The 25,843-nt window shown below is 42.6% G+C and overlaps 1 protein-coding gene across 2 annotated transcripts in view; it reads right to left on the bottom strand.

The window, feature by feature from the left end:
• IRAK2 (interleukin 1 receptor associated kinase 2) overlaps window positions 1-25,843 on the bottom strand; it is a 197,144-nt gene that overhangs the window by 94,970 nt on the left and 76,331 nt on the right. For both annotated transcript variants that reach the window (XM_078661681.1, XM_078661682.1), the window contains exons 3-7: window positions 22,030-22,182; window positions 19,607-19,713; window positions 10,265-10,456; window positions 4,167-4,234; window positions 317-431 (exon numbers count right to left, since the gene is read on the bottom strand). In XM_078661681.1, coding sequence (XP_078517807.1) covers window positions 317-431; window positions 4,167-4,234; window positions 10,265-10,456; window positions 19,607-19,713; window positions 22,030-22,182 — 635 coding nt within the window. The remainder of the gene's footprint in view (window positions 1-316; window positions 432-4,166; window positions 4,235-10,264; window positions 10,457-19,606; window positions 19,714-22,029; window positions 22,183-25,843) is intronic.

Here is a 25,843-nt window from a genome sequence, read left to right as displayed (position 1 = left end):
GTGACAAAAAGAGCTCAATCATGTCTGTCATCTTAGTCGTGTTTCTTCTGCAGTGTTTTATTTTTTAGAGCAAATCCATGCCTAGCATACTCTCTATGCCTGTCACTGTGATTTTGGCGGACACCTGAAATTATGCCACAGTTACTACAATTAATGGCCACTCAGATGATGTCACAGATTCTCTCGCTAGATTACTATGGCAGTCCCTCAGAAACACCCCCGTAGATGCCAGCTACTACTGGCCTATATATAATTCAGCATTTAGTGTGAATCTCTTTACTGTAACAAATATAACCTAGCATAACGCATTCCTTACACGAGGGTCCAGCACTTTGTCCAGGGAGCCATTGAACATATGCTGATAAATGAGGCACAGAAATCCATCATCCAAACACCAACCCTGTAGTTTCAGAATATTCTCATGGGAGCATCTAGAAACAAAAAGAAACACTTTATTAAAAAATTAAAGAAGGTGAGCACACAAGGGTGGAAAACTATTTCAGACACAAATGACAAGTTGAAACCTTGAATGCTTATCGTGAACCAGGATGTCCAGCAAGGGAATGGATGCATGCAATATACCACTCTAATTTCTCCTCATCTACCTCACATGTCCATGACCTAGTTGCACCAGACACCTGTAGTTCTTGTATTGTCATACCAATAGCAGAACTTTTTTCAATTGCAGAAACATGTTTTGAAATAAATGTGCATTAGCCCTGAAAGCCTCATAAGACCATGGCCTTCAGATGACTCTTAACGGTTCATCGCTTCCAGTAAATATTTGTGCACAAAATGATATTGCAGGTGTATGACAATAGGCATTGGTTGGGAGTTCTGGGGGAAGTGTAGGTTATGTCTATCACGGGATCTTTAATATTTAAATTCTGTGTCTACTTCTATCCTTGCTACTTCACCCATGATATCCTGGAGTCCTTGATGATGCTATCTGGGACCAATATTAAGTCTCCCGAGCTAACGCATATGTAGCATTAGCTCAACCAGACCATGAGAAATGCAATAGAGTCTCAGCACTAAGAGGGTCCTGCACAGGCTGCTACAGCTTAACAGGAATAACCGCCATTCCTGGAAGCTAGGCTTTACTAGGCACTTTTACTCGCTCATTGGGTAAATCATAGTTTCATGTTGCTATGCTGTGTACGACTCTTCAGTGGAACCAGCACAACTTTCTAAAAGGTGCTCTTTAGACATTTTAAAGATGATTCCACATCCTCATCATACTCCATGCAGTGAAGAAGCTCTGATACATGGAACATCGATGGACTTCTGACTGGTAAGCTTTTTTTCTTTTGCGCTCTCTCTTGATGAGACCCAACATTCTTCTTTTGGCTCAGGAAAGTCACATTGTTTAGATAGCAGAGCAGCATGTTGCCGACCTTAGATTGGGGAACTATGGCAGTTTTGTTCAGGTTCTGCATTGCAATTGTTTGCCTTTTGTTTAGAGTACACACTTCATGCACTTATAGGCATGAACTCTCCTGAAAGAAGAAGCTTAGTATTGTGGTTTGGTAACTTCCATGTTTAAGCACCTAGGACCTTGAAGTCACTCCTTCATGCTTCCATTCTAGGACAGAGAAATCTTGAAGATTTAAATTGTCCTCTAATATTTGCCACTTTGTAGACTCTACAGAAGCTCTCAGATTTTGCAACGTTTGGTTTTGATTTTCAGCCTGCACCCTACTTCGCTTCTAGGAGGTTTTAATATTTTGTGTTTTAAATGTTCTGTCACAGGTGTTAACTGTGAGCTATTCTCTTTTTCTATAATGTGCTTCCTTCTTTGATTATATCTTTGAAATTAACTAGCCCAGTCAAACACCAGGGTTACATCTAGAAGGGTCTGAGTATTACTCTTGCCTTTGCTAAAGCAGAAAAGGTATGAAAATTACAATACTTTAACAGCGGTCTGACATTACATTAGCATCCACTTAACTACTCACATAAGTTTTCAAACAAAAGGTTGTTGGACTTTATTAAGATGGGAGACCGCCCCTCAGGTAATTTACAAACTCCACGATTGCCATGCAGATTACTGAAAGCGCTCTATATTTTAAGGATTTTGCTTCTCCCACCTACGCTCCCCGTTCCTTGGACTCTTTTTCCACAACTGCATCCAGATGCCTAACCTTGGTGTGTAAAAAATAAATAATCTGTTATAAAAACAAGGTGTGATTGTTGAGGTCCATGGCAGTAGTTATAGTTCGAAACAAAGCACAGTCTCAGAGTATACCTATTTAAGATTTCTTTCCCACAGAAATAAAGAATGCCGCTACCTCTCTTCAGAACAAAAGGCAGCTTGGTTTTTTCTAACCCTGGGCGTGAACTCTGCTCCGCATGCGGAGGTTGATAAGTTTTCCGCACTCCGCGGAGTTCCCAAAAACTCTGCTTCGCTTCGAGTTGCGGAGCAGAGATTTTTCCTCGCTCACGTTCGGCAACATCAAGTTCGCGAGCGCGAGCGTGGAATATCAACTTCCCGGCAATTTTTCTCAACGCGGGGGAGGGTAAGATTTCTCATTGCGAGTATGCTCGTGACCGCTCATGTTAAGAAACTGCATTCGCGTTGAAAAAGCTGCAGCCCGAGTACAAATTTACTCGAGCGGCAGAAAGGAAAGCAGTGCCCGTTTGCACTGGGCATGGTGCCATTTGCGATGATTGCACAGTGCTGACAAGCATCCCGCATCGCAAATCACAGTGAACAGCATTTTTCTATCACACTCTGCACCTTGCGGAGCACGGCAGCGTTTTTTTTTCCAGGAATATTTTGCATTATTTTGCATTATACATTGATAGCTTCATCAATTAGTTTCCTCTTTTATAACACACTATTGTCTGTTTTGTATTATTTTGTTTTAGTAATCCAAATGTGTGTGATTCTGCAGTATCTTAAAGTCTTCTTTCTCCCTCGGGCAACCCCTTTAACATTTTTCATACATACTGCGCCATGTATCACATCTATCATCATCTTCATGAGAAATGTTTCTTCACACACTCATGGTCAAATTAACTAGATGTTTTTCTTATGGCCAATGATTTTGCGAAAAGAAATCAATTTTAAGTTTCTGCAGTGCTATTCATGCAATTTTACCAAATCAAAAGCATACTTCTGAAGACAAGTGTAGAGCTATCCCTATAAGACATATAATAGATAGTGCTGATTTGTCTCAAGAGGTCGGTCATTATAGAATATGCTGAGAGGCTAGCCTTCTCTTGTTGTACTTCAGTTTCTAGATTCTTAATCTATGACAGATCAGACTCATAAGTTAGTCTGGTTGCGCGTGGGTACGGGTTAAATTGAAGGTTTAGTGTCTTTCACCATTTTGATGTAGTTGGTATTCTCTTGGTTTGTAACTGGTTATAAGCTTGTTTTTCTATTCAGTGCTTATGAATATAATGATAGAACTATGATGGGGAAGAACAGGTCACCTGCTCTGGTGATTTATAAGAAGTCCTTCCTCCAACCCAGCAGCGTTAGAGGAGTGGATAATGAGTTAGTGGTGGAAATCTTTCCTCCTACTGGTCCTTCAGAATAAATGAAAACTAATTATCAGTGTGTTTAATTCTGGCAAATGAGGTAGCGTTAGCGTGAGAGCATCAAACTCCTCTTTGATGAGGCCACTGCATATCTACGCTCATTTTCGGTATTTTCTTTACTTGAGGAAAAGCTTGTTTATAAGTAAAATGCACTCTATATGATACAACCCTCGAATGTCATGATGTGTTCCCAGATACACTGTACTTATTCCAGATATATTAACTGTGACCTTTGCACAGTTACATTTGTACTGAAATGGTTGTAACGGTGTAAATTTCTATAAAAATGTCAATAAAAGCATGTTTTATTATATCCAATTGTAATTTTATATTCTATTAAATTTCATGGAGTAAACAATGTTAGTATATGTAAGATATTCAATTGTGACAGAGATACATTTGTCAGATGTCTCGCAAACGGGTGGAAACATTAAGTGTTTATGAACTGAATGAAGATACCCATAATGGAGAACTCAGACCAACATTTTCATTTCAAGTTACTGACATGTGCCAGTATGTTTGCATGGCATGATTGTAGGTGTTTGCACACATGAAAGTGGTGAGTGACTATAGATGAGAACAAGTATACCTCCAGATATCTCTACATGGGAACTTACCGTGAGCAAATCTGAACTTCTGCATGGAAAAACATTTGCATACATGTCTGGCGGGAGCATTGAGAGTGCTACAAAAAAAAAGAAAAAACACAAAATAATTTGTAACATAGATAGCATTTTTTGACTTGCCTATACAGAATTGATCAAACTACATGCTTAATTTAGATTCCACTTAGATTATCATTTATTTAAATTTTTAAGAACAGCTACATGCCATTCAATGTGCTATGGGAACGGGCTCGCAAAGCAAGTATTTGAATGCTATATGAAAGACCGAGGAGTCTACTGTATCAAGCAAGAGGTGTATCAGTCCTTTAGGAGGTTCTCGTCATATGTCAAGAGTTTTCGATGTTCAAGTCTCAACCGTACAGAAGAAAAATTCTGCAGAGTCTGTATACAGACCACATTGTAAGCAGATGTTAGAGGGTGGTCCTAGATGTCTGACAGAGAAATGCCATGTCAAACTTGAAGGATTATTTATTTTTCTTACCAAAATACCACAAGAGGAGAATGTGCGCTTTACAAAAAGATGCGATGAAATTTTGATTCATGGTTTTCCCAAAGCGCAAAATATGGCTTAACATATGGCAGCGTTAGGGTACATTGAAGGTTTACAATCCCTTTAGATGGTTTAGTCAGACTTTCCAGAATAGCAGCGGAGAACCACACTAGCTAGAAGACTTACTAGATATCTCCCTACTAAAACAGAGTTATATATTGAAATTAGCTGAATGATGAGAAGGGTGCATGCATTTTATTTTCTAGACAAAGCTTGGATGGAGCCGTGTCAAGGCTAGCTTCTTATTTATTTCTCGGTTTTCGTAGGTCTCGTGCATTCAGTGGTTGAGATGTGAACCAGTCAGCCTGCACCTGATAGCATCATTATTATGGATGACGAAGGAAAGGCTCTAGACTCTCTGGCTGAAATGACTAGCAGTGGATTTGCCATTGGATGGCCTCAGATACTGGGTTGCCACTGAGTGAGGCGGGTCCTATTATGCTTCCACTGTGGTCAAGTTGGGCATGGTCTGCGATTGTGGATGTAGTGCATATGGAATGACATTGATATTGTGGTGCTCCATCATCCCCAAAACATCAACAGACCTTGAGAATGGTGTAGCTTTTACCCAAGCGTAGAATCAAGTGGCCACTCAGCTGATGAGCCAAGGTAACGTCATTGATTTTGAAGTGGGTGGATGTGTTCATGATGTGTGCATTGCCCCAGTAATGCAAATCTGGTAATCTATTCAGTGACAGAAGAATAGTTGATGGTCATCGGCCAATGTCTGACTGATCAAGAGTACACTCTGTCTACCATGGCTGATGATCTGGGACCAGTACCAGCCAATGAACCCTTAGTGGAGGGGAGCATCAATGGCCATTCAGATAGCATTTGAGCAGGTTAGAGTGACATTATAAAAAGAGGTGGTCGTGATCAAACCCTTTGACTTCTAGTTTGCTACATGTGGCAATACTAAATCCTCAAGGATTAGAGGCATACACGTTTGGAGCACATACCGACATTCTTGGCACTTAAGCTGCCCAAGAAATTATAGTATGGTGTTTTAAGTCTATTTTGGGCACTACACCACCCAACCATGGACCCCACGATGGGAGGCAGACATTGTGACTGGAGTATCATAAGTTCTGCCAAGATTCTGTTCAGTTTCAGAAGATGCTGTAGACTTTCAGTTAAATAGGACTTGACTGGACGGTGTAGGACAGTTGCTGAAACTCTGGAAAAAAGGTGAATGGGTAACGTAGTTAATGCTTCCCTTAACCAATACCTTTAGTCTAACGAACAGGCATTGCACAAGCACTTTTTGTCTAAAAGAGAGTCTTTGGAGGCCCTGGACACAGAGTAATGTGGGTGTGGTTCATCACCCTAACAGCTGTGAATTGCAGTTCTCCCCCATGTTAGTTGTACCATGCAACACAGAGCAATAAACCTTAGTGTTGTGAAGTGCAATTAAAAATATGTTATTGAAATTGATTTAAAAAGAAGTGCCTTACACTGTAAAATTAGTCAGGTGAACAAAATAAATCTCTACCAATCTTCATCATAAAGTGAAAGCAGCTAGCAATTTAGCACCTACCAAGGTTCTTAAAAAATGGTACTCCTCAACCGAATCGATGAATGCATCAAACTCTACATTTAGCACCTACATGTTGTGTCAGCAGGGTAGCTGGAAATTGAAATCCTGTTTTCCTGAATGATAGTCAAGTCACACATCACAACAATTGACTTTAGTGTGGTGAAGTAGCGTTTTTAATTTAAAATGCATTATCTTACAAATAATATCACTAGAAGAACTGTGTTCATTTTTTTTTGACCAATCCAATCCACATAGCTGCAGGTCCAAAGCAAGGAATTTTAGGCCAAGGGAGTAAATGTATCATATGCTTTCCGCAAAATTATTTAGAGTGTATTTAGAGAAAACATACATTTTCTGCAGTGATCGACAGGCGCCTGAACTACTGGATGCAGATATATGTTCCCCTACAACCTTTTTGGCTACATCATCTGAATGTGTGGATTCATTTTGTTTCCTGTGATGTTAATCTGTTTCCTTCCACCCTAATTTTTGACAAGAGCTGGAAATAAGATGGTGCAATATATATATATATATATATATATATATATATATATATATATATATATATATATATATATATTTAAATTTAAAGATTTAGGTTATATTGTATTCTACCAAACTGAACAAAATAGAATGTAACTGAATCACAAAGAAAAAACGATCTTCAAAATGTGAGGTATATTTATGTGGGACTTGAGGGAAAGTGATGGATGTGGTTTACAAATATTAAAATAAGCAGTACAAGCAGTAAGCCAGGAGTACTTCGAGTACTTTGAGAGAAAGTCACACCTTCTCAGGGAAAAATCTTTTTTAGTTGGGCCCATGATTTTATGAGTCATGAAGAACAAAGATAATACAGTAAGTTTACTTCTCCAACCCTTGCAGCAAAGACATGAGAAACTACAGTTATCATTGGAACTCTAACACCTGTGACATTATAAACAGTCCCTCTCCCAGCAACTATTCTGCTTTATTTTGTGGGCATTTCTCCCTTAATTGTAGGGGGAGCTTGGAGTGTTTAGCTTTTTTGAGACTAAAGGGGTTTCTCCATTTGATCAACTCCATGTATGATGGGGCACTGTCTGGCAAAAGGAACAAAAAGAAGTTTTAGGGCACTCGTCAGGTGTACAAGTGTCCCAATCAGCAGGTAATTGGGCTACACTGTACGCCTGATGTGTGCTGTGCTGTTTGCACAAAAGCGGTCAACTTTGTCACAGACTTGAAACATCAGAGTGTGCTGGTTTTACAGCTAGCCTGTTGTTGCCTGATGCTGGCTGATGCTGGCCATCTAGGATAATAGATACACTGCATCATGTGGGCAGGCCTCATGTAAAGCCCACACCAGAATTGCCTCCTTTTCCTTTGGTGGGGGAACAAGAGGGCTTGCACGTGACTCTTTACAGTTGTTTTTACCTGTTGGCCTTCTATAAAGTTTCTCAGGGTTGCACCGGTAATGTTACGATAATCTACTGTTTACCGTGATGGTAGATAGGCGTATTATGTTGGTGACTAGTTTGCTTCAAGGTTGTTGGTCTCGATCTAACTTCTACAAGTCAAGGCAAATGCATGTAGTATATACATTTGGTGGGAGTGGGCTAGGCTGCTCCAGTGAGGAATATTTACTTCCTTAACCTGAAGTGGGACTATTCAATCGTGCAACACCTTTACCTTTATATGGAGAAACACAACTAAGACGCCACACTCAGCAATACAAAATTACATAACACCTTCACTACACTTAAAGGATAGTAACATTTCCCATTACATTTCTGTTTAACACCAGGCATCTTGACTCTCACGAGATTTCCAAACTGTATACAGACCAGCTTGCAATTGTGATCACAATCATAAGACTTCTTAGAACATTTTTGTGCTTTAGTTAAGTTCTTTTTAACTAATTCTGGTGTCCATTCACCTTTTCTAGCATTATACATCCAAGCTACATTGTCTTTCCTTAATGGGATTCTACAACTCATATATTCAAATGGACTTTAACCTGTAGATACACACAGTGTAACCTTATAAGCCCATACAGTTCTCCATACTTCCCTCCAAGACATCTTTGCATGGCATGCCAACTGTATAGTGTTTTTCAGCACCCCGTTGAAGCACTCAAGAGCACCATTATCTGCAGGGTGATATACCAAAGTATATATTTTAAATATGCCTTACAACATTTCTGAGATTAACTGTGGTCCATTATCTGTTAAGAGTTTTTTGGGTAGACCTTCCCTCAAGAAACGTTTGACCAGGATGTTCACTATTGCTTGACAATCGGCTCTAGAAACAATATTGATTGCTGGCCATTTATCAAAGTGATTCATAATCATAATAATATATACCAGAGTACCTCATGCTCATAGATATGTCCAGGCAAATTCTCTTCCACAGTAGGTCTTGGCTCTTTCTTAGACATAGGGGAGGTTTAAAAGTTGCTAACTTTTTTTCTGATTCATCTATTGTACTTTGCAGACATGGGTTTGGATCCCATCTTCGTCGCCACATTTGTAGTAAAAGCGCTACCCCAGTGATTAATCTGAAAAATGTATTCCACAAGACGAAAACCCCGGTATGGCAGTAAGCAACAAGCAAGTGCTGCTGCCTCAGTCAGTTCCCCAAGTACAAATCCTACTACATACAATTTACCTCATGACATTCTAAAACTCGGTTACTACTGGGATTTACTAAGGACAATATTATTGATATGTCTGCAACATCACAACTCCGTTTTTCATTTTTGTCATAGGGACTGTGAGTGTCACATACTGCATATCAGAAAATAGGGTGGACAATGAAAGATGGAGCTGAAAACCAGGCTGTGAGTTCAATAGACTCAAAAATATGTTGTCTTCTTCCATCCAAGCCATCTTCCCTAGGCCCCAGCATTACAAGGCTATGCAGAGTATCAAAGGATTACCACCTTGAGAAGTAATTATGATAACCATCTCATATATGCGACAGACAGCTAGGTGAACACACATTGGCAAAGCCAATAGTTCTTTCCTTTTGTCTTCACCAATGCAAATCTATTTTCAGTGCTTTTTGTGGATGCCATTCAATACAAAAACGCTCAGTAGCAAATGGTAGAAACAAAAAGGAGGATGATGCATGGGCATGATTGTCTCATTACACGCCATTCTACGGCGGCCACTGTGTCACCAAGCATGTGTGCGCATGCATACCCTCGCATTTGTGATGACGTGAAGGCCATTTTCTTTGGTTTTTTAATTACTGTTACAAGATGGATGCCCATCTTTGAACATTACATTACAAAACGTAAAAAGTGTCCTAAGCAAATGTTTTGTAGAAAGGAGAAGCCTGACACAGTAAATTGCAGTAGGCAGAACCCTCCACAAAAGCAGGGTAACCGTGAACCTGGGTGAGGCGTAGAGTGAGTGGTGGGAGCAGCAGGGGAAGCAACAAATCAGAGGAGTGGGTTGGGGAGAAATTTAAAAAATGAACTAGAAAAGGCAAGAAACCGGAGCAAGGTAAGCAAATCAACAGATGATATGGGGCGAGGGAACAGCAAGGAGAGTGAGTTGGGAGTGGAAGAGTAAAATAATTGGTTCCTAGAAAATAATCATTGGAAGGATAGCTAACAAAAAATATGTAAAGAATCTATGTCCCCACGGCAAGGACAAACACCAAAACAGGTAAGAAAACCATTGTATAAGAACCAACCAAATGAGATTGACCAGAAAGCCAACCAATGGTGAGCAATGCGTTGACCCAAAGTGCACTGTAAATGTTGGTATTGTCCAGAATTAGTTTCCAACAGACAGAAAAAGTAAACTGTAAACAAAATCCCAAAACAATTGCATAACTCGTTTCGGATACCATCACAAGCATATCATTTTTGCCCAACCATGCCATTACACAAGAAAGTCCTCATTTTCAATACCCTTTGGTCACTTTAGTGAGAAACACTTCCAGCATTGATTCATTAAAGACATTATTTAAGATTTATGAATTATACAGTAGAGAAAATAATGCAAAGCTTGCCTCATTCAATTTTTTAATGGCGTAGTCTTGCTGCCCTTTCTGACCACGGAAGACGTCTGCAAAACTGCCACTACTGATTTTATTTCCTTCACTGAAGCCGTTTGTTGCACTTTTCACATCCTCCTTGGTCCACAGCAGGTTACAGCCTGGTAGCACCGGATTGGTTTCTTGTTGAGGGCTGGAGACACTATTCTGTGAGGGGAGTTAGGAACATAAAAATGATATACACTTTTAACAGTAGTTTCCATGTTTCAGAAACTTTAACGTGGAGTGAAATTGCTTGGAAGAAAATCGTATGTCACTTTTACTGTGAAATCTGGGAAAACATACACCTTTTTGTGTGGAGAAGTGTGGCTCACTGGTTAGAGGAGGCAGACCTGGAAGCAGAGGTCAGCCCGGGACCAGGGTTCAATTCCCGGCTCGGCGGGGTCTTGAGTCCTAAAATGTCCGTGGACTCGACAATTCTCGCTCCGGTGCCTAATTGATTCATGGGTTCACACTCTGCGACTCTGGGTAATAGACTGCTTAATCTCCACAACGGCCCCTCGCGGCGGGATGCATGGCTTTCACCTGCCGGGGTATCTCACAGGGGAATACCAGGACGGGTTCCCTAAGCAAGCGCTTAGAAACCAGTGGTGATTTGCGCTATACAAATCCATGTACATTTACATTTACATTTTACGAAATGCCCATTGTCATCATTTCTCTGTATCTCGATTCCAAGTCTACGAGGTTGATTTTTAACTCCAAATCCGTCTGGGGAGCCAAAAAGACCATTAGGACATCATCAATACCTATCAGAAACAGGTGGATGAAGGAGAGCTACCTCAGTCTAAATGGTACAAAGACTACAATAGTCAAAGATGCCTTATGTGAGAGTCTTCCATTCTGTTGGCAAGAGCAATGTGGAGCTACTAGGGCCCAAGACTTGAAGTAAAAAGCTTCAGAATATGGCTTGATGCAAAACATTCTTTTGATTAACTATTCACAAATTATAAATTCTAGTTTCTGTTGTTTGGAAAGATTCTTCCACCGCTTAAGCTCTCACATTGCATTGAATTGGCCAGAAACTAGAGTTTTAGAGACTGTTACTGCAACATCGAATATGATGGCGCCCCCAAAAAAACATAAATCCTAAAACTTTGGATAATGCAGACCAAGTAGTGAGACCCCATCCTAAATAAAATAAATTGGCTCATATCACACTGCTTTCAAAGACCCACACGCAGATCTTCAAATCACGGACAGGACATGTCCAAAAAAGCCCTCTGAATTTATTTGCTAACTCTACACCCAGACAAAACCGGAGGTCCAGTAACACAAGCCTGCTTACAGAGGCCAGATGTGACACCAACCACACATAGACAGCTCTAGGACAGTCTTTGCCCGGGTCTGAAAGATCTACCTAATCTGGATTTAATCAGTAAAACACTGAAGACCAAACTCTTCAGAGAGAACCCACCCCAAATAGGGTACAACTCTAATGCAGTGAAGATTAGATCTATAATACTCCACTGCTTTAGATCTCCCTACACCAGAAGTACTCCCTTTCAAAACACTAGTGTACACCACAAAGTAATTCCCTTTACTTGAAGGGCTCTTCCCAAAGACTTGTGCAGCACAGAGTGTCTTGTGTCTCACAAACAAGGAAAATTTACTGTTCAAAATATGTGTGGTGCAAGTATTCTTGTATAGCCTTTGCGGTCTTTTGCTAACCGTGATTAACTTTGATAACTGTAGTAAATATCACTTTCCGTACCCAAAGCATGCGATTGTCTAGAATGGGTTTTGCGTGATGCTTTCAAGTTGTAATTACTTATTAATTGGACTTCTAAAGCGCTGTGCTGGCACTAATTACACATGGAGCAGGGAGAGCAAACCCAGGAAAGAAAAGTCTAAAGAGTGTAGACCCATCTTTTTAGGACTTTCAACAAGGCCACCAGTTCCCTAATAGAGCGAAGCGAATGGGGAAAGTAGTTCCAGAGTTAAGCAGCTTGAACCAAAAAAGCACGACCAGCTGTTCGTACCTTTTTGAACTTCGGAAGTGTAAGAAGATTGGCGTTGGCTAATTGCAAGGTTCTCTTAGCGAGGTAGTGTTCAAATTTGGTCTGTAAAAAACACAGGTCCAACCTGATGGATAGCTCTGTGTACAATACAGAAAGAGACTTGAACAGCAGTTTCTTGGGTATGGGTAGCCAATGTAGAGAATTCAAAGCAGCTGAGGCTCTTACTTCTGTCAGTGGAGTATATTCTTCTAGAAGGCGGAAACGGACCCCTTACGTAGAGTACCACACATGATCCATAGATAATATGTCACAATTCATGCTCCTCGTTTGTCATTTAATAATTTACTTTGATAAGCGACTTGCCCAAAATACATGCAGTGTCTTGATGTGAGCTTTAATTCAGTGGTTTCTTGGTGATAAAAGTGATGGGGCCTAATATTGTCCCTTAAACAGAGTGAGTGGATCTTGGAAAGCCTCCCCGCCCCCACCCCACTGAAAAAATAGGGTAAAACTGTATTTTACAGCACAACGTACACATAATTTTGCCAGAAGGACATAGGCTCTAAAAAGCAAATTCCAGAAAAATATTATTACTTTCGTGGTGTGCCAAGCAAAATAAATCCTTTATACAGGTGTTATAATGTATTTTTTAGCACAATACCAATACAAACTGGCATTGGTCAACCCCTTAAATTCCTAGAGCGAAGCTAGCCACTCCTCCCTGCTCCTGGAGATGCAGTCATGTCAGAGGAGATATGATACAATTACTGTGGGGATGCCACCAAATCCAGCCATACCGGGAGGCAATTTGGAATATTCTTCAAAATGCTACCGACTTGCCTAGATCTGGCACTCCTGCATGTGACAGAAAGCGTGGATGGAATCTTCTGTCACCAAAACGCAGGCTTGATTCTTCTCTGACAGTGACCACAATCTGTATCCTGAGACATTGGAAATCCGTCACTCCATCGACAGCAGAAAAATGAACATTAGCCATAGTTGACATGGTTTCCCACAAGAAGGTGATTTACAAATGGACCAATCGGATGAATGTGTTCAAAGAGGTGTGGGGGCCTTTTTGTCTTGAGATGCTTGGTAACCTATGATCTGAATGATACACTTACTCTGCTTTTATTTCGCGCCGCGACGCCCCTCATCTTGACCGAACTTTGTATGGTACTTGACTCAGAGGCCCCAATACTGGATAAGGTCTTTGCAGAGTCATGTGGCTGAGGAAGTCGAGGCCTCAGGTAGGTGGTTTTCCAGATTGAGGTCCCCTTTCCTAAACATTCTCTCTTAATATCTGTACACTGCCTGACTGCTTGGATACAACTGCTTACTGCACTGTGAACGTGGTCTGATTTTTGAGTGTAGTTGGTTGTACTAGTCAGTAATTTCAGGCGACTGAGCCAGTGCACACTGAAACCAGACAAGAATCCTGATATGGATCAGGTTTCAATCTTGGAGTGGATTATCTGTATAGAGCATCTTCATTTTACTGTATATACTTGCTTCAATGCTACTGTGTTATTCAATAGCTATACCTTGTAGTTGAACTGCAACCTATTATGGTTTGTTGAAAAAGGTAAAATAATAAGAAAAAGTCTATCTGATAGAGACTGCTAGCCTCAGATTCCCAACTTTAGAATTATCCCCAGGTGTCAGATAAGATTTGGAAACATTTTCATGAGCATAACCCCTGCATGCCAGTAGGTGGTGATGTTTGAGTCCATGTGGCGTCGTCCATGCCGGAAGTGACAAGCGCGGTGCCTATGTAGGCACCACCTCAATGCGCTGACGTCAGTTCTTTTCTTTCCGAACCAGTCACTGCAGATCCGGAAGAGCTACCCCTTAGTCTGTTTTTGACTAACTTTTTTCAATGTTTTATTGAGGTCTTTTCCTCGTAGTGTGGGGATGGTCATCGAAGAAGGCCAGCTTCAAGCCCTGCGGTGCCCGTCGCCGTTCTATGTTGGTGACGTACCTGCAACGTGATGGCCTTTGGTGCCCTGAGCGCCACCACAACCCGCAAGCCTGCTCGGATTGCCATGCACCAGAAGGACTTGAGGGAGCAATCCCTCAAGCTCCTGGCGGCTTGACGTGCGCTGCTATGACGATCACGAGCCCAGTCGAAACAAATGTCCCATGAGCAGCCACAGAATCAGAGATCCTTCTTGCACTCAAAGTCGTCGGGCCATTGGGGTTAGTCCTACTCCCACAAGAAGAAGTAGAAGGGAGCTTTGACTTAACTTCTTCTTTCGGCCGACGAGACAGGGGAGAGTTGTCACTCGAGGCTTGGCTCAGTGGTTGAGCCTGGGCCATCTACGCACCTCACTGAGTGTCCGGAAGCCAGAGAAACACTTGCCCAATTAAAAGAATGTTATGAGGTTATGCACCTCTAATTTGGTCCCCGCCTTTGGAGAGGGGCCCCTAATGGATCCATGCCGGCGGCTCCGGCGAAAGTCAGGCCCAAGAGATCCACAGATGGATCTGGATCAGCATCAGTCTTGCCATCTCGACCATCCCTGGTGCCAGTCCTGAGCCTGGCGCCATCCCCATTTATATCCCTGACTCCGACACCCAGTTAGAGGGGTGTTGCCCAATGCCAAACCAGCGTCGACTTGTCATGCCTTCCAGGCCGGAGCTTGAGCCCTATTCTTAAGAGTTAGGACTCCAGGAGGAATGGGAGGGGACGCCCTGAAGAATACCTGCCATATTATACCAATATGGACTGGTGTGAGGATTTGGCGGATGCCAGCATACTGTATACTTCTCCAGATACTGGCATGATTTCTTCCCCTACTGTGGCTACAGCGGAAGAAGCTTCAGTTACAATGGTGGCTGAGGTCTTGGACCATAGCTTGCCCTCAGTGGCAGTCAAGACTAACATCTTGACGGAAGTGCTTCAGCCCGGGAGTGTCTCCCCAGAACCGCTTCTCCCATTTAATGAAGCACTTACTGATGTCCTGCTTGGGGCTTGGTCCGAGCCCAACACAAGGGCTCCTGTGAAAAGGACAGTAGCCCGCCACCACCCCCCTGCTTCAGGGGAGCACACATTCCTCACAGAACACACTTCCCTGGAGAGATTGACGGTCCAAGCCTCTACTTCCCACATAAATCCTGGTGCATGCCCCACCGGATCGGGAACACAAGAGGCTGGACATCTTAGGCAAGAAAACATTTTCTTCCACCAGCCTGGCATTGAGGTCCGTGAACACTGCATGCCTTTTGGGCCACTATTCCCACGCTCTGTGGGATACAGTTGCGCAGGTGCTGCCAACGGTTCGGGATGAGGCCCGAGCTGTGCTCTCCCTGGCTGTTGCTGACGGGAAGAATGCAGCTAAAATCAATTTTAGATTAGACTGGACACCACTGACTCACAAAACAGAGCAGTTTTGTCCACGGTGGTCCTACAACACCACACCTGGTTGAGAACAACTGATTTTTCTGGGGATATCCATCCATCACTTATCGACTTGTCCTTTGATGGCTCCCGTCTCTTCGGAGACTAGGCGGATTCAGCAGTGGAGCACTTTTAAGGACAGCGGGTCTATGGCCAGGGCCTTGGGCCTTTCAGTGGCAGCTCACTACCACCAAGCCCCTTTTCGTGGCCTCATAAGGTGTTTTCAGCTGCATCTTTCCACGCCCAGCCACCACGGTGTGCAAGCTTCACAGCCTCTGCATGGCTGAGGATGTAGTACCTACTGGCCTGTGGGTTGGGCAGCCAGTGGTTGGGTCAGCCACCACCCAGGCAGCTGCAGCTTGCAAACCTTCCTAATCTGCCCTCTTATCATCATGGGCTCCCAGTGGCGGCAGGATTCGCCATCACCTGCCCAACTGGCGGTCCATAACAACGGACAGGTGAGTTTTGCAAACCATTTTAAGGATCTACTTGCTCCCCTTCATGAATACACCTCCCTCCCACCAATTTGCGACAGGCTGACAGAGGATCACCTATCTCTTCTCCGCCAGGAAGGGATGTCTCTCTTGGCCAAGGGAGCCATGGAGAGGGTGCCAATGTCAGAAGTTAGTCATGGTGGTTTTTCCCGCTACATTCTGGTGCCCAAAAAGGATGGAGGCCTTCATTCTATCCTAGACCTGCGCCCTCTCAATTTTATCTTCAAGAAGGAGAAGTTCAAAATGTTCACAGTAGCTAAGGTTCTGTCTGCCCTCGACCTGGGAGACTGGATGGACTTGCAGGACGCATACTTTCATATCCCCGTCCTACCTGCCTACAGGCACTACCTTTGTTTCATAATGGGCCAGGAGTATTTTCAGTTTGCTGTGACCGTCTTCCCCCATCTCTTAGACTGGCTGTTAAAGGTGGGCTAGCCCCAGGCTGTCATTTCCCGCCTCCAGACTACGGCTACTCCTGCACTTGCCGGGTTCACTATCAACAAGTCAAAGTCACATCTGACCCCCTCTCAGATGCTCCCTTTCATTGGAGGCTTCTGGACACAATGCAGTTTCGAACCCATCCTCACGAAGAGCGAGTCTGTGACATTCAGGCTGTGATACCAATGTTTCTGCCTCCAGCCTGGATTTCGGTGAGACTGACTCTTAGGCTGCTGGGCTTCATGGTGTCCTGCGTCCTGCTTGTGACACATGCCTGCTAGCATATGCAGTGGGGCCTGAAGTTCCAGTGGGCGCAGCATCATGGTCCAGTTCTCAGAGGGAACTGCACAATATCTGCAGTGATGGTTAACGAACAATGATTGGGTCAGGGGCAGACACCTCTGCCTTCCCCAACCAGATCTGATAATAGTGACAGATGAGTCACTCCTGGGATGGGGAGCCATCTCGGAAAGTTGGAGATCAGAGGCCTCTGGTCACTAACAGAATCCGCATGCCACGTCACCCTATTGGAGCTCTGGGCTATCTGGCTGACACTGAAAGCCTTTCTGCCCTCCATCAAGGGAAAACTAGTTCAGGTGTTCTCGGACACCACCACCACCATATGGTACTGCAACAAGCATGGGCGGGGTGCGGACGTGAAACCCTCTGGTGAGAGGACCTGAGTCTCTGCACATGGCTGGAATGTCAGTGCATTTCCCTGGTGGTTCAACATCTGGTGGGCTCTCTGAACGCCAGAGGGGCAAACTCAACCGAAGATGCCTAGCCAATCACAATTGGCAACTTCATCCGGAGGTGGTGGAAGGTTTCTTTCACTGTGGGGAGAGCCTTGGTTAGATCTGTTCGCCACCCCCAAGAATGCACATTGTCAGCAGTTCTGCACACTGGAGTTTCCATGGCGACTCTCGCTCCAAGATGCTTTTCGTCTCAAGTGGAGCTCAGGCCTCCTGTATGCCATTCTGCCCATCCCACTCCTGCCGAGGGGTCTCAAGAAAATGAGGAATGACCGGGCCCAAGTCATGCTTGTGGTTCCAGATTGGACATGGAGAGTCTCGTACCCCGAGGTGTTCAGCATGGCCATCAGGCTACCCCTTCTTGAGGATCTTGTGTCACAGTAGCAGGGAAGGGTTCTAGATAACAGTGAGCAGGAGTAGACATTTACTGAGAGAAGCTAACCCTGTTTGCACCCAAACCCAAACCTGATAGAGCTTGTTTCACATTTAAGGCACACGGGGGGGTGGCAGAGAGTCAGCAGGGAAGGGTTCTAGATAACAGTGAGCAGGAGTAAACATTTACTCACAGAAACAAGCCCTGTTTGCACCCAAACCTGGTAGAGCTTGTTTCACATTTAAGGCGCATGGGGGGAGGAAGAGTTAGGGTGGGAATTTGTCCTTTTATCTCTTTGCTTATTTTTAATGTATTAATGTTTAACATTCGAGCGCATGAAAGAGACTAGAAAGTTCTCACTACAGGTTTGACCCCATTGTGTCACGCAAGTTGGGCTGCCTGGTGTTTCCATGGTTACCACAAACCTTCCATAAACACTGCCGTTTAAACAGAAAGAAAACCACATACACCACATTTTGCACGTGAAACCTGTTTTACCCAGGTTGGGTGTGGTGGCGTTGAATGTTTACAAGCCACTATTACTTGCTTTTGTTGTTGCCGTTAACTTTCCTCTTTTGATCCCCCCCACTGTCCCAGAGTGGCACAGGTGAGAGGATCCTTGGCGGCACAGCACCTGGGATAATGTGCTGCATGGCTAAACAGTTACAACGTCCTAAAAGGCGAGACCTAGTGGCATGCAAATTATTGTTTTAGTTTCTTCCAGTGCAGCAGTGGCTGGAAATGATCAGTTTATTCTCACTTGCTCAGGGCTGATTTTTTAGAAAATAAATACATAAATAAATAGTAATAAAAAGTACAAAGACCAATGCCAGGGTTGCCAAGTACCATGGCTGCTAGTTTTTAACGTGCCTCTTTCTTCAACCACCCTACACTTCATGTCTCTAACTCTTCCGAGTTCTTTTTCATCCCAAATTACAATCTTCCTATCTTTCTCTTCTTCCTTTCTCCCTTTCATGTCTTTCTTTCTCTTCCTCTGGGTCGGACTCAGATAATGAAAAACAATCCTGATCCCAAAAATGAGGGCCCGGTCCACCACCTGTAACCACAAGCACAAATTAGCACTCATGTGCCGCAGGTTTTCACAGTCCTCCGCTATGCTCTGCACCTGAACTAATAACAGCTTTATGTTCTTCATACTGGAAACCTAGTCGATCAGGCTAGAGCCCAATTTCTGTCTTGCCTCCAAAACTTCATCACCACCTACTCTATCCTCTGCATGAACCCAGAATGCATCTTCCCCTCCACATGCAGGACCACTTCAAACACACTCATAAAACCCTCAGCTGGCTCCTAGAGAATGCTGGATTTACACTGAAGGCTCTATGCAAGAACTACAAGGCACAACATGTCAAAGGTCCTGAGTACCTGCAGAAAATGCAGTCCCAACCAGTAATCTTCACCCCTTGTCCTCCCACTTGATCAATGATTCTTCAGTAGACTGAAACTTTGGGGTTCAAGGGCTCAAGACTATGGAATGTCATTATCCCCAGCCCATGATCTGGAATCTGAACTCAACTTTATGAAATTTGGGAAACGCCTGAAAACTGAACTTTTTTAACTTGCCTTCAGCACAGGGCTCATCACTCAAGGATATTTCAATGTGTTTCAGATCCAAAATGATTGGACTCCAAAGATCCTATCCAACCACTCAGTTGGACTTTTTCTTTCCATCAGGTCTCTGAAGAACCCAAAATGTGTACACTAGTGCTTTACAAAACTGCTTAACAAATAAATTGGCATGTGATAATATTTGCAAATGCCCACTATATATACTCTAGACCTTGCTTTGAAGACAGCACACACATTAACAATTCCTCTATTTTACGGTCAGTTCTGCATTCAGGAAATGCCAACTTACCGCTAACCCAGGAGACACAAGGTCTGCATCACAGCTTGACCGCAGGGATCGCATTAGAGACTCGGGTGGTGAGGGAGGGTTAGGAAGGCACAATGCTAGCATTCTTTCTGAAACACAAATGGCATTGTTTAAATATATAGAAACACACAAAGGAAGGAGAAGAAAATTCTGAAGAATGATCTCTTAAAAGCCGGCATCAGTAGAACCTTCATTTCACCAGGCGTATTTCTAAGAGGGGCTCACGGGTTTCTCCTGTTACCCCTCTTGGTGTAAGCAGATATTTTAAAAAATGCAGCAAAATAAAACACAATCTGATCCAAGCAGCCTGCCCATTGCCATACCTATTTTAACACATCCTACCATGTATTTGTCTTTACTTTGGCTTTGCACAAAATCTTAGGCCCTTGTCGCAACGACCTCTACAAACTTATTTGTGCGCAAACTCCTATTTGACCCAAATCGGAGTTATAACTGGTGCAGTAATAGTGCATACTGTCGATGATTGCCTACAAAATCTCATGCCATTTGTGTAGGAAAACATTGCAAATGTATTATTACTGAGTTATTCCATATTTCTAAGGTGCAAAACAGTCACCGGGTAAAATTGGGAAATTTCCGGTCGCAAACGGTTTCTGTAGGGTAAGCCAGTGGCCCCTCTTGTCTTGTACTTCCTCACCCAAGTCCAGCTCTGGATGGAACTACACGGGCATAACAAGGAAACGCTTTTTAGTTATTTAGTGAGACTAATGTCTTACTACTCATTTTTTAGAGCAGTAGAGAGTTGGGGAATGGTCCCATTCTACCTCTTTTTGTTGAAATGTAATTCCATGTAGGCATCCGGATGTCCCACTTTTTTGCATTTTTAATTAAAGAAGCGCCTTTTCCCCCTTCTGTCATAGTGCAGTATAAGAAATACTATTTTACATATTCACTTCTAAATTCAAAGTGCTTTAGAGATATATTTAAAATGGACAAAACTAAAATCTTTTAGGTTACCTTTCAAATTCTCATTTCTTTTTTAATAGAAGATCAGCATCCCGCTTTACCTCTATCCAACAAAAACTGAGGCACTGCTGCTAAGCGGTGGCCATCTAACCTACATCTTGCTGCTAAGCGGTGGCCATCTAACCTCCATCCTGCTGCTAAGCGGTGGCAATCTAACCTACATCCTGTTCGACTGGCCTCTTCCACGATTATGTAGCACCCGTTACATTGGTCTTCGTTATTCCAACTCAAGAAAGCTGTGATGAAAAATGCACAGTTCACTTTGTATGAAGGGGCCAAATAGAACTGTTCCCTCTCATACAAGGTCTTTCTACAGATCAGGCTACTTGGGAATCGGACAGCTGCTGTGAATGGTTATGCAACCTTGAATATTCAACTGGAGAGGGCATGAGCCATAACGGGAGTATGGTATATCTGCTTGGCTGAGAATGGGAGTACAGAAAAACTGGTGTGAACTAGCAAAGCTTTCTATTTCAAAGGATCTATTTTATCCATAGTAGTCATAACCAAAATATTAAAAGGTACTACAATTACTACTTTCACATAGTGCAAAGGGCCTCAAGGGGCAGCTTATGGTGGTTTGTGACTAGGATCAGATTATGGTCATGGGGAGTCTTCACAATGTCAGAGGCATCTACTAACTTCAGGGTGGTGTTCTACTGATCATGTGAAAGTTAATCGACAACAAGTGCACAACCTGACAGTAACAGATGCATGGACCCTCTTGGCCAACTGTGAGAGATCACACACAAGTTATTTATCATACAGGAAACTAATAGACTAAGAAGAGCTGCTAACACACACATCCATTCCCACCATAACCAACTAGAAATGTAATAACTTAAAAAGTGTTACTGCTAACACATACAATCACGTCATTTATCAAACAGGAAACTAATAACTTAAAAAGAGCTACAGCCACAAACACATCACGAAATCTGTTGTATGTTCCACTTTGGTGAAACCAAGGAAAGGCAGTAGGGGGGTCTCACGCTTGGTGTAGGAGAGCCACTCTCACCAAAATCTATTTTAGCACAAAAGTTAGATGTTTTTAAGATGGTGCTAGGGCCCTTTTTTAACCACAATACCTTGTTTTTCTTTTTTTTATATGTTTATAGATTTTTTTACATTTCTACATAATCCTCTTTAGCATGGGCAAACATATCAGATTTGTGAAACTCTCTGAATGTATTTCGCACTCAGAAACACAAGGGAGGCAAGGCTTGTTACAAAAGTCTTAAACCGCCGTCTCTATAAATTCCCCTTCCGTGTGTTTTTTGTGTTAGTAATAAGCGTTGTGAAGAGTTAGTCAAAACAGTCATCACAAAGCCAGTGATTTCAGAGGCATAACCTGCTACGTGACAGATTCGGGTGGGTTGTCCAACAGCCTAGGCTTTAATACCAAACCGAAGATATACCTGGTTCTGTAGAGTCTGGGGAGATGGCGATACCAGGGGCGTTCTCCTCTGGACTGTGATTAGTCTTTGCTGCATTGTCCAATGCTTTGCAGTATTTGGGCTCATCCGGTAATACTTGGCCAGGAATGGCCTCAAAGCAAGATCCTTTGTACCCTGAAGGAAAAAAGCACAGTGATAAAAGAGGAAATTGTGAGTTTTTGAGGTGAAAACCAATCACTGCATGAAATCGAGTTAAGTACCACGCTGATGTCAAAGGACTACAGCATTTTTGGCATGTTGCTAAACCAATTGATGGTCAAATTACAATTTAGAAAAAAACGCTGTAGGCTGTCCAAAGCGTGGGCTGGCTAGTGTTGTATGGAGAGTTGCTAGCTTGTTAAGAGAAAATAAAAGCCATTTTTGGATATGTTGAGATCTTGTAAGCACACAATGCGGGTACTAGAGCAGGAATTTGTGCCCATGGCCTTTATTCATGTTTATCATTGGAACCCCAGCTTTGATTGGTTTAGAGCAGGAGTAGTTACACAATACTAGGACTGGGCGGTAAATTTCGTTCCGCTCACGGAAATTGCGATAATTTGACATTTTCGCGTTCCGCGGAGAGCGCGAAAATGTCAAACCGTTCGCAATCTGCTGCGAAACGAAAGTTTTTTCTTGCTCGCGGTTTAAAAATGCGTTCTCACGAGCGCTAGCGTCCCTGCGTTCGCCAATGAGTTTTCCTACGTTGGATTGTTGGTAGCCGGTCACGCTTTCCCGCGTGAGTTTGCGATCCCGAACACGTCATTAGAGACCCCGAACAGGAAATAAGCATCGCGAGTGGGCGGGACAAGTGAAAACAAGATGGCAACCGCATGGGCAAGTTGGCGAGACATCTTTCAACGCGATCACGCAGTAAATATCGCGAACAGGCGGGGAAAAAAACGGCCGCGTCTTCGCAATATTTCTGCATGTTTGCTGAGATTTTTGACATTTTCACAATAATTTGCAAAAGTGAATTTCACAAATTCCGCCCACTCCTACACAATACTACTGAATTGTTATCACCTTACGAACTTGTATTTAATATTTTAAGTATAATTCAAATAAGAAAAATACTGACTCTGGCAGGTATTCTCATTCTTTCACCACTATTCGTATTAATGTCATTCCAAAGTAGTAAGTTGGTGGCAGGTCAGCTAAAATAACCGTGGCAAGCATATTACTAGCAGTAGATTCTGGACGATCGTGGGTTTTGGGGCCGATGAGAAGTCCGAATAAATCCTGCATATAAAATAATCTGGTGGATAAACAGACATCTGGCAGATTCTTTTTGCAGAAGGATAGGACTGACTGCTGAAGCAGGATAAAATGGACAGATATTTTCCTGGTATTCTATTTTCTGGCTTCATATCCTTTGTGAGTTATTTGACTGAAATGCAGATTATGGATGTAGCCACAAAACCGTATGATTGCAGTAGCTCAATAGGTAATCTAGAACGGCTACTCTTGGCTCTCTACACTGAAGGATTAGCCCACGCTTTGATATTCATGCAGCTTGGCTAAAAGCTTGTTGGACTTGGCCCTTTCTGCATGATCACCCCAGATCTTTTGCCTACCTTTGCTAAACATGTTTTTGTTGGCTGCGCATTTTACTCCTGCTAATCAGTGGTAAGGTGCTGGTGCTCTCCCTTCCAAACATGGTAAATTGGTATGCTCCCGATTAGTCTTTTAATTTACTTATAAGCTCCTAGTATATGGTACTACATGTACCCAGGGCCTGTAAATTAAATACTACTAGTGGGCTGCTGCACTCATTGTGCCACCCAGTAAAGTAGACGTGTAAACAGGTCTCCATGCCTGCTTTTGCAGCCTGTCTGTGCAGTTTTAAAGTGCTGTTAGGACCAGGCAAAATAAACTTTCTACTAGGCCTAAACCTTACTTATACGTAACCCTGGGCGTAGTGGGCGTAGCAAGGCTATGCGGATGTCCACAGAGTTGCAAACACACTCCGTGGAACTCCGCTCAGCTCCGCTATGCCACCCGCCTCCACCCCCCCTATATTAACAAGTATTCTAAATTACTTAAAGGAAATTAAAACCACTTAACTGAACTGCGGCGACCCCGGGCTGCCCTCATCCTCTTCCTCACCATCTGGATAATCCTTGCGAGAAAGGCGCATGCTCAGTTTCCTCAAGGAATATCCAGACCGCGAGGAAGAGAAGGAGGGCAGCCCGGGGACGCCGCAGTTCAGGTAAGTGGGTTTAATTTAATTTAATTTACTTTAAGTAATTTAGAATACTTGTTAATATATAGGGGAGGTGGAGGCGGGGGCTAGCCAACTCCGCCGTTCCGGAGTGTGCGGAGATTTGTCTTCTCCGCGGAACGCGAAGGAGGCAAATCTCCACACACTCCGCGAGCGGAGCGTAGGTCTCCGCCCGGGCTTACTTCTAAGTCTCCCCTAAGGTAGGCTGTAAATTCTCATAGGCCACGGTACATGGTATTTCAAAAGAAGGACATGTGCACTTCAGTTTTAATGTTCCTAAAGTCGTTTCTCACTGTAACAAGGCTACATCTCCCGTAGACAAAACAGTGGGTTACCTTATAACACTTTATAAGTGATAACTTCAGAATAGGAGCGCAAATAAATAAGTACTTCTTTCACTCATTGAGTTGTCATTTATAGTCCTCTTGAGTGGCAAAGTCAAATCTTAAGATAATTCTGAAAATGCCTCTTTTAGAAAGTTAGACAAAAAACGGGTTTGGGCCTTTAGGTAGTGCGAGGAAAGGTTAGGCCACAGAACTATGAATATAAAAACTACTGCCTTCCTGCTGTATGTATTAAATGATTTCAACATATACAGTACATTTCAATCTACTGATTGAGCATAACCAAAGCTTTTTTAATAGGATAGTCTTTTACTTTCTTCACAAAACATGTTATCTTCTTTGAAACATCAATTGATTGGTACATATCCTACATCTAGTTTATATGTTAATCACAAAATGAACTAAACGTTCTACACAACTTAAACAATTGAAGGTCTCAAGGGTACATCAATATGTTATGATGATTATATGTACATTGTGACCCCAAACATAAAAGGATTGGAAGTTATGAACAATTAAAATGCTCAAACATACATCAATGTGTGTGACAAATTGTGACCCCCAACACGGTATAACATGAGACAAACTCACATCAGCGTATCTGAAAATGAAGTGTTATGTACGTGGGGGAACTAATCAGTCTTTAAACACCACTCCTAGTTTTCTTAAAACAAAAAAGAAGTGGTGCGGAGAAAGAATCCAATTAGTAAGTCCAATATGTTATTTTTCTTTCTTTCGGAAATCTTTATTCCAAGCCATAAAAGAATACATTATAAAAACAAAGATTTCTAATTTAGAAAAATAGACAGTATAAACAATATTTCTTGAAAAGAAAAAAAGAGACAATTCATATCACCGCCCTAGACACAACAATAATTATACTGAGACAGAAAATAATCTACATTCCTAGTGCCATATGGCAACATTTTTAAGAGAACAGTGTGTATATATATATATATATATATATATATATATATATATATTGCAAGGATAAAGTGCAATACAAGGTCATTTCCCAACAATATTTCTAAGTCGGACTGAAGAGGAGATATATCTATAAACCATCAGACAGATAAATTCATCTTTTAAAAGCTGAGGATAGTGCAAAGCTGCCTGACACCTTCTTATTTTCAAATGTTTTAAAAGTGGTATTAAAAAAGTGCACCTTGTAGTAATATAAAAATTGCAAAAGAACATAAAGTGCAAAGTGCTCTGCTTCGATTTTGAA

This window comes from Lissotriton helveticus, chromosome 9 (genome assembly GCF_964261635.1).
Source record: "Lissotriton helveticus chromosome 9, aLisHel1.1, whole genome shotgun sequence".
NCBI classification, from domain to species: Eukaryota; Metazoa; Chordata; class Amphibia; order Caudata; family Salamandridae; genus Lissotriton; species Lissotriton helveticus.
The sequence above is the reverse complement of the archived record's forward strand: the minus strand, read 5'-3'. Positions and strand labels throughout refer to the sequence as shown.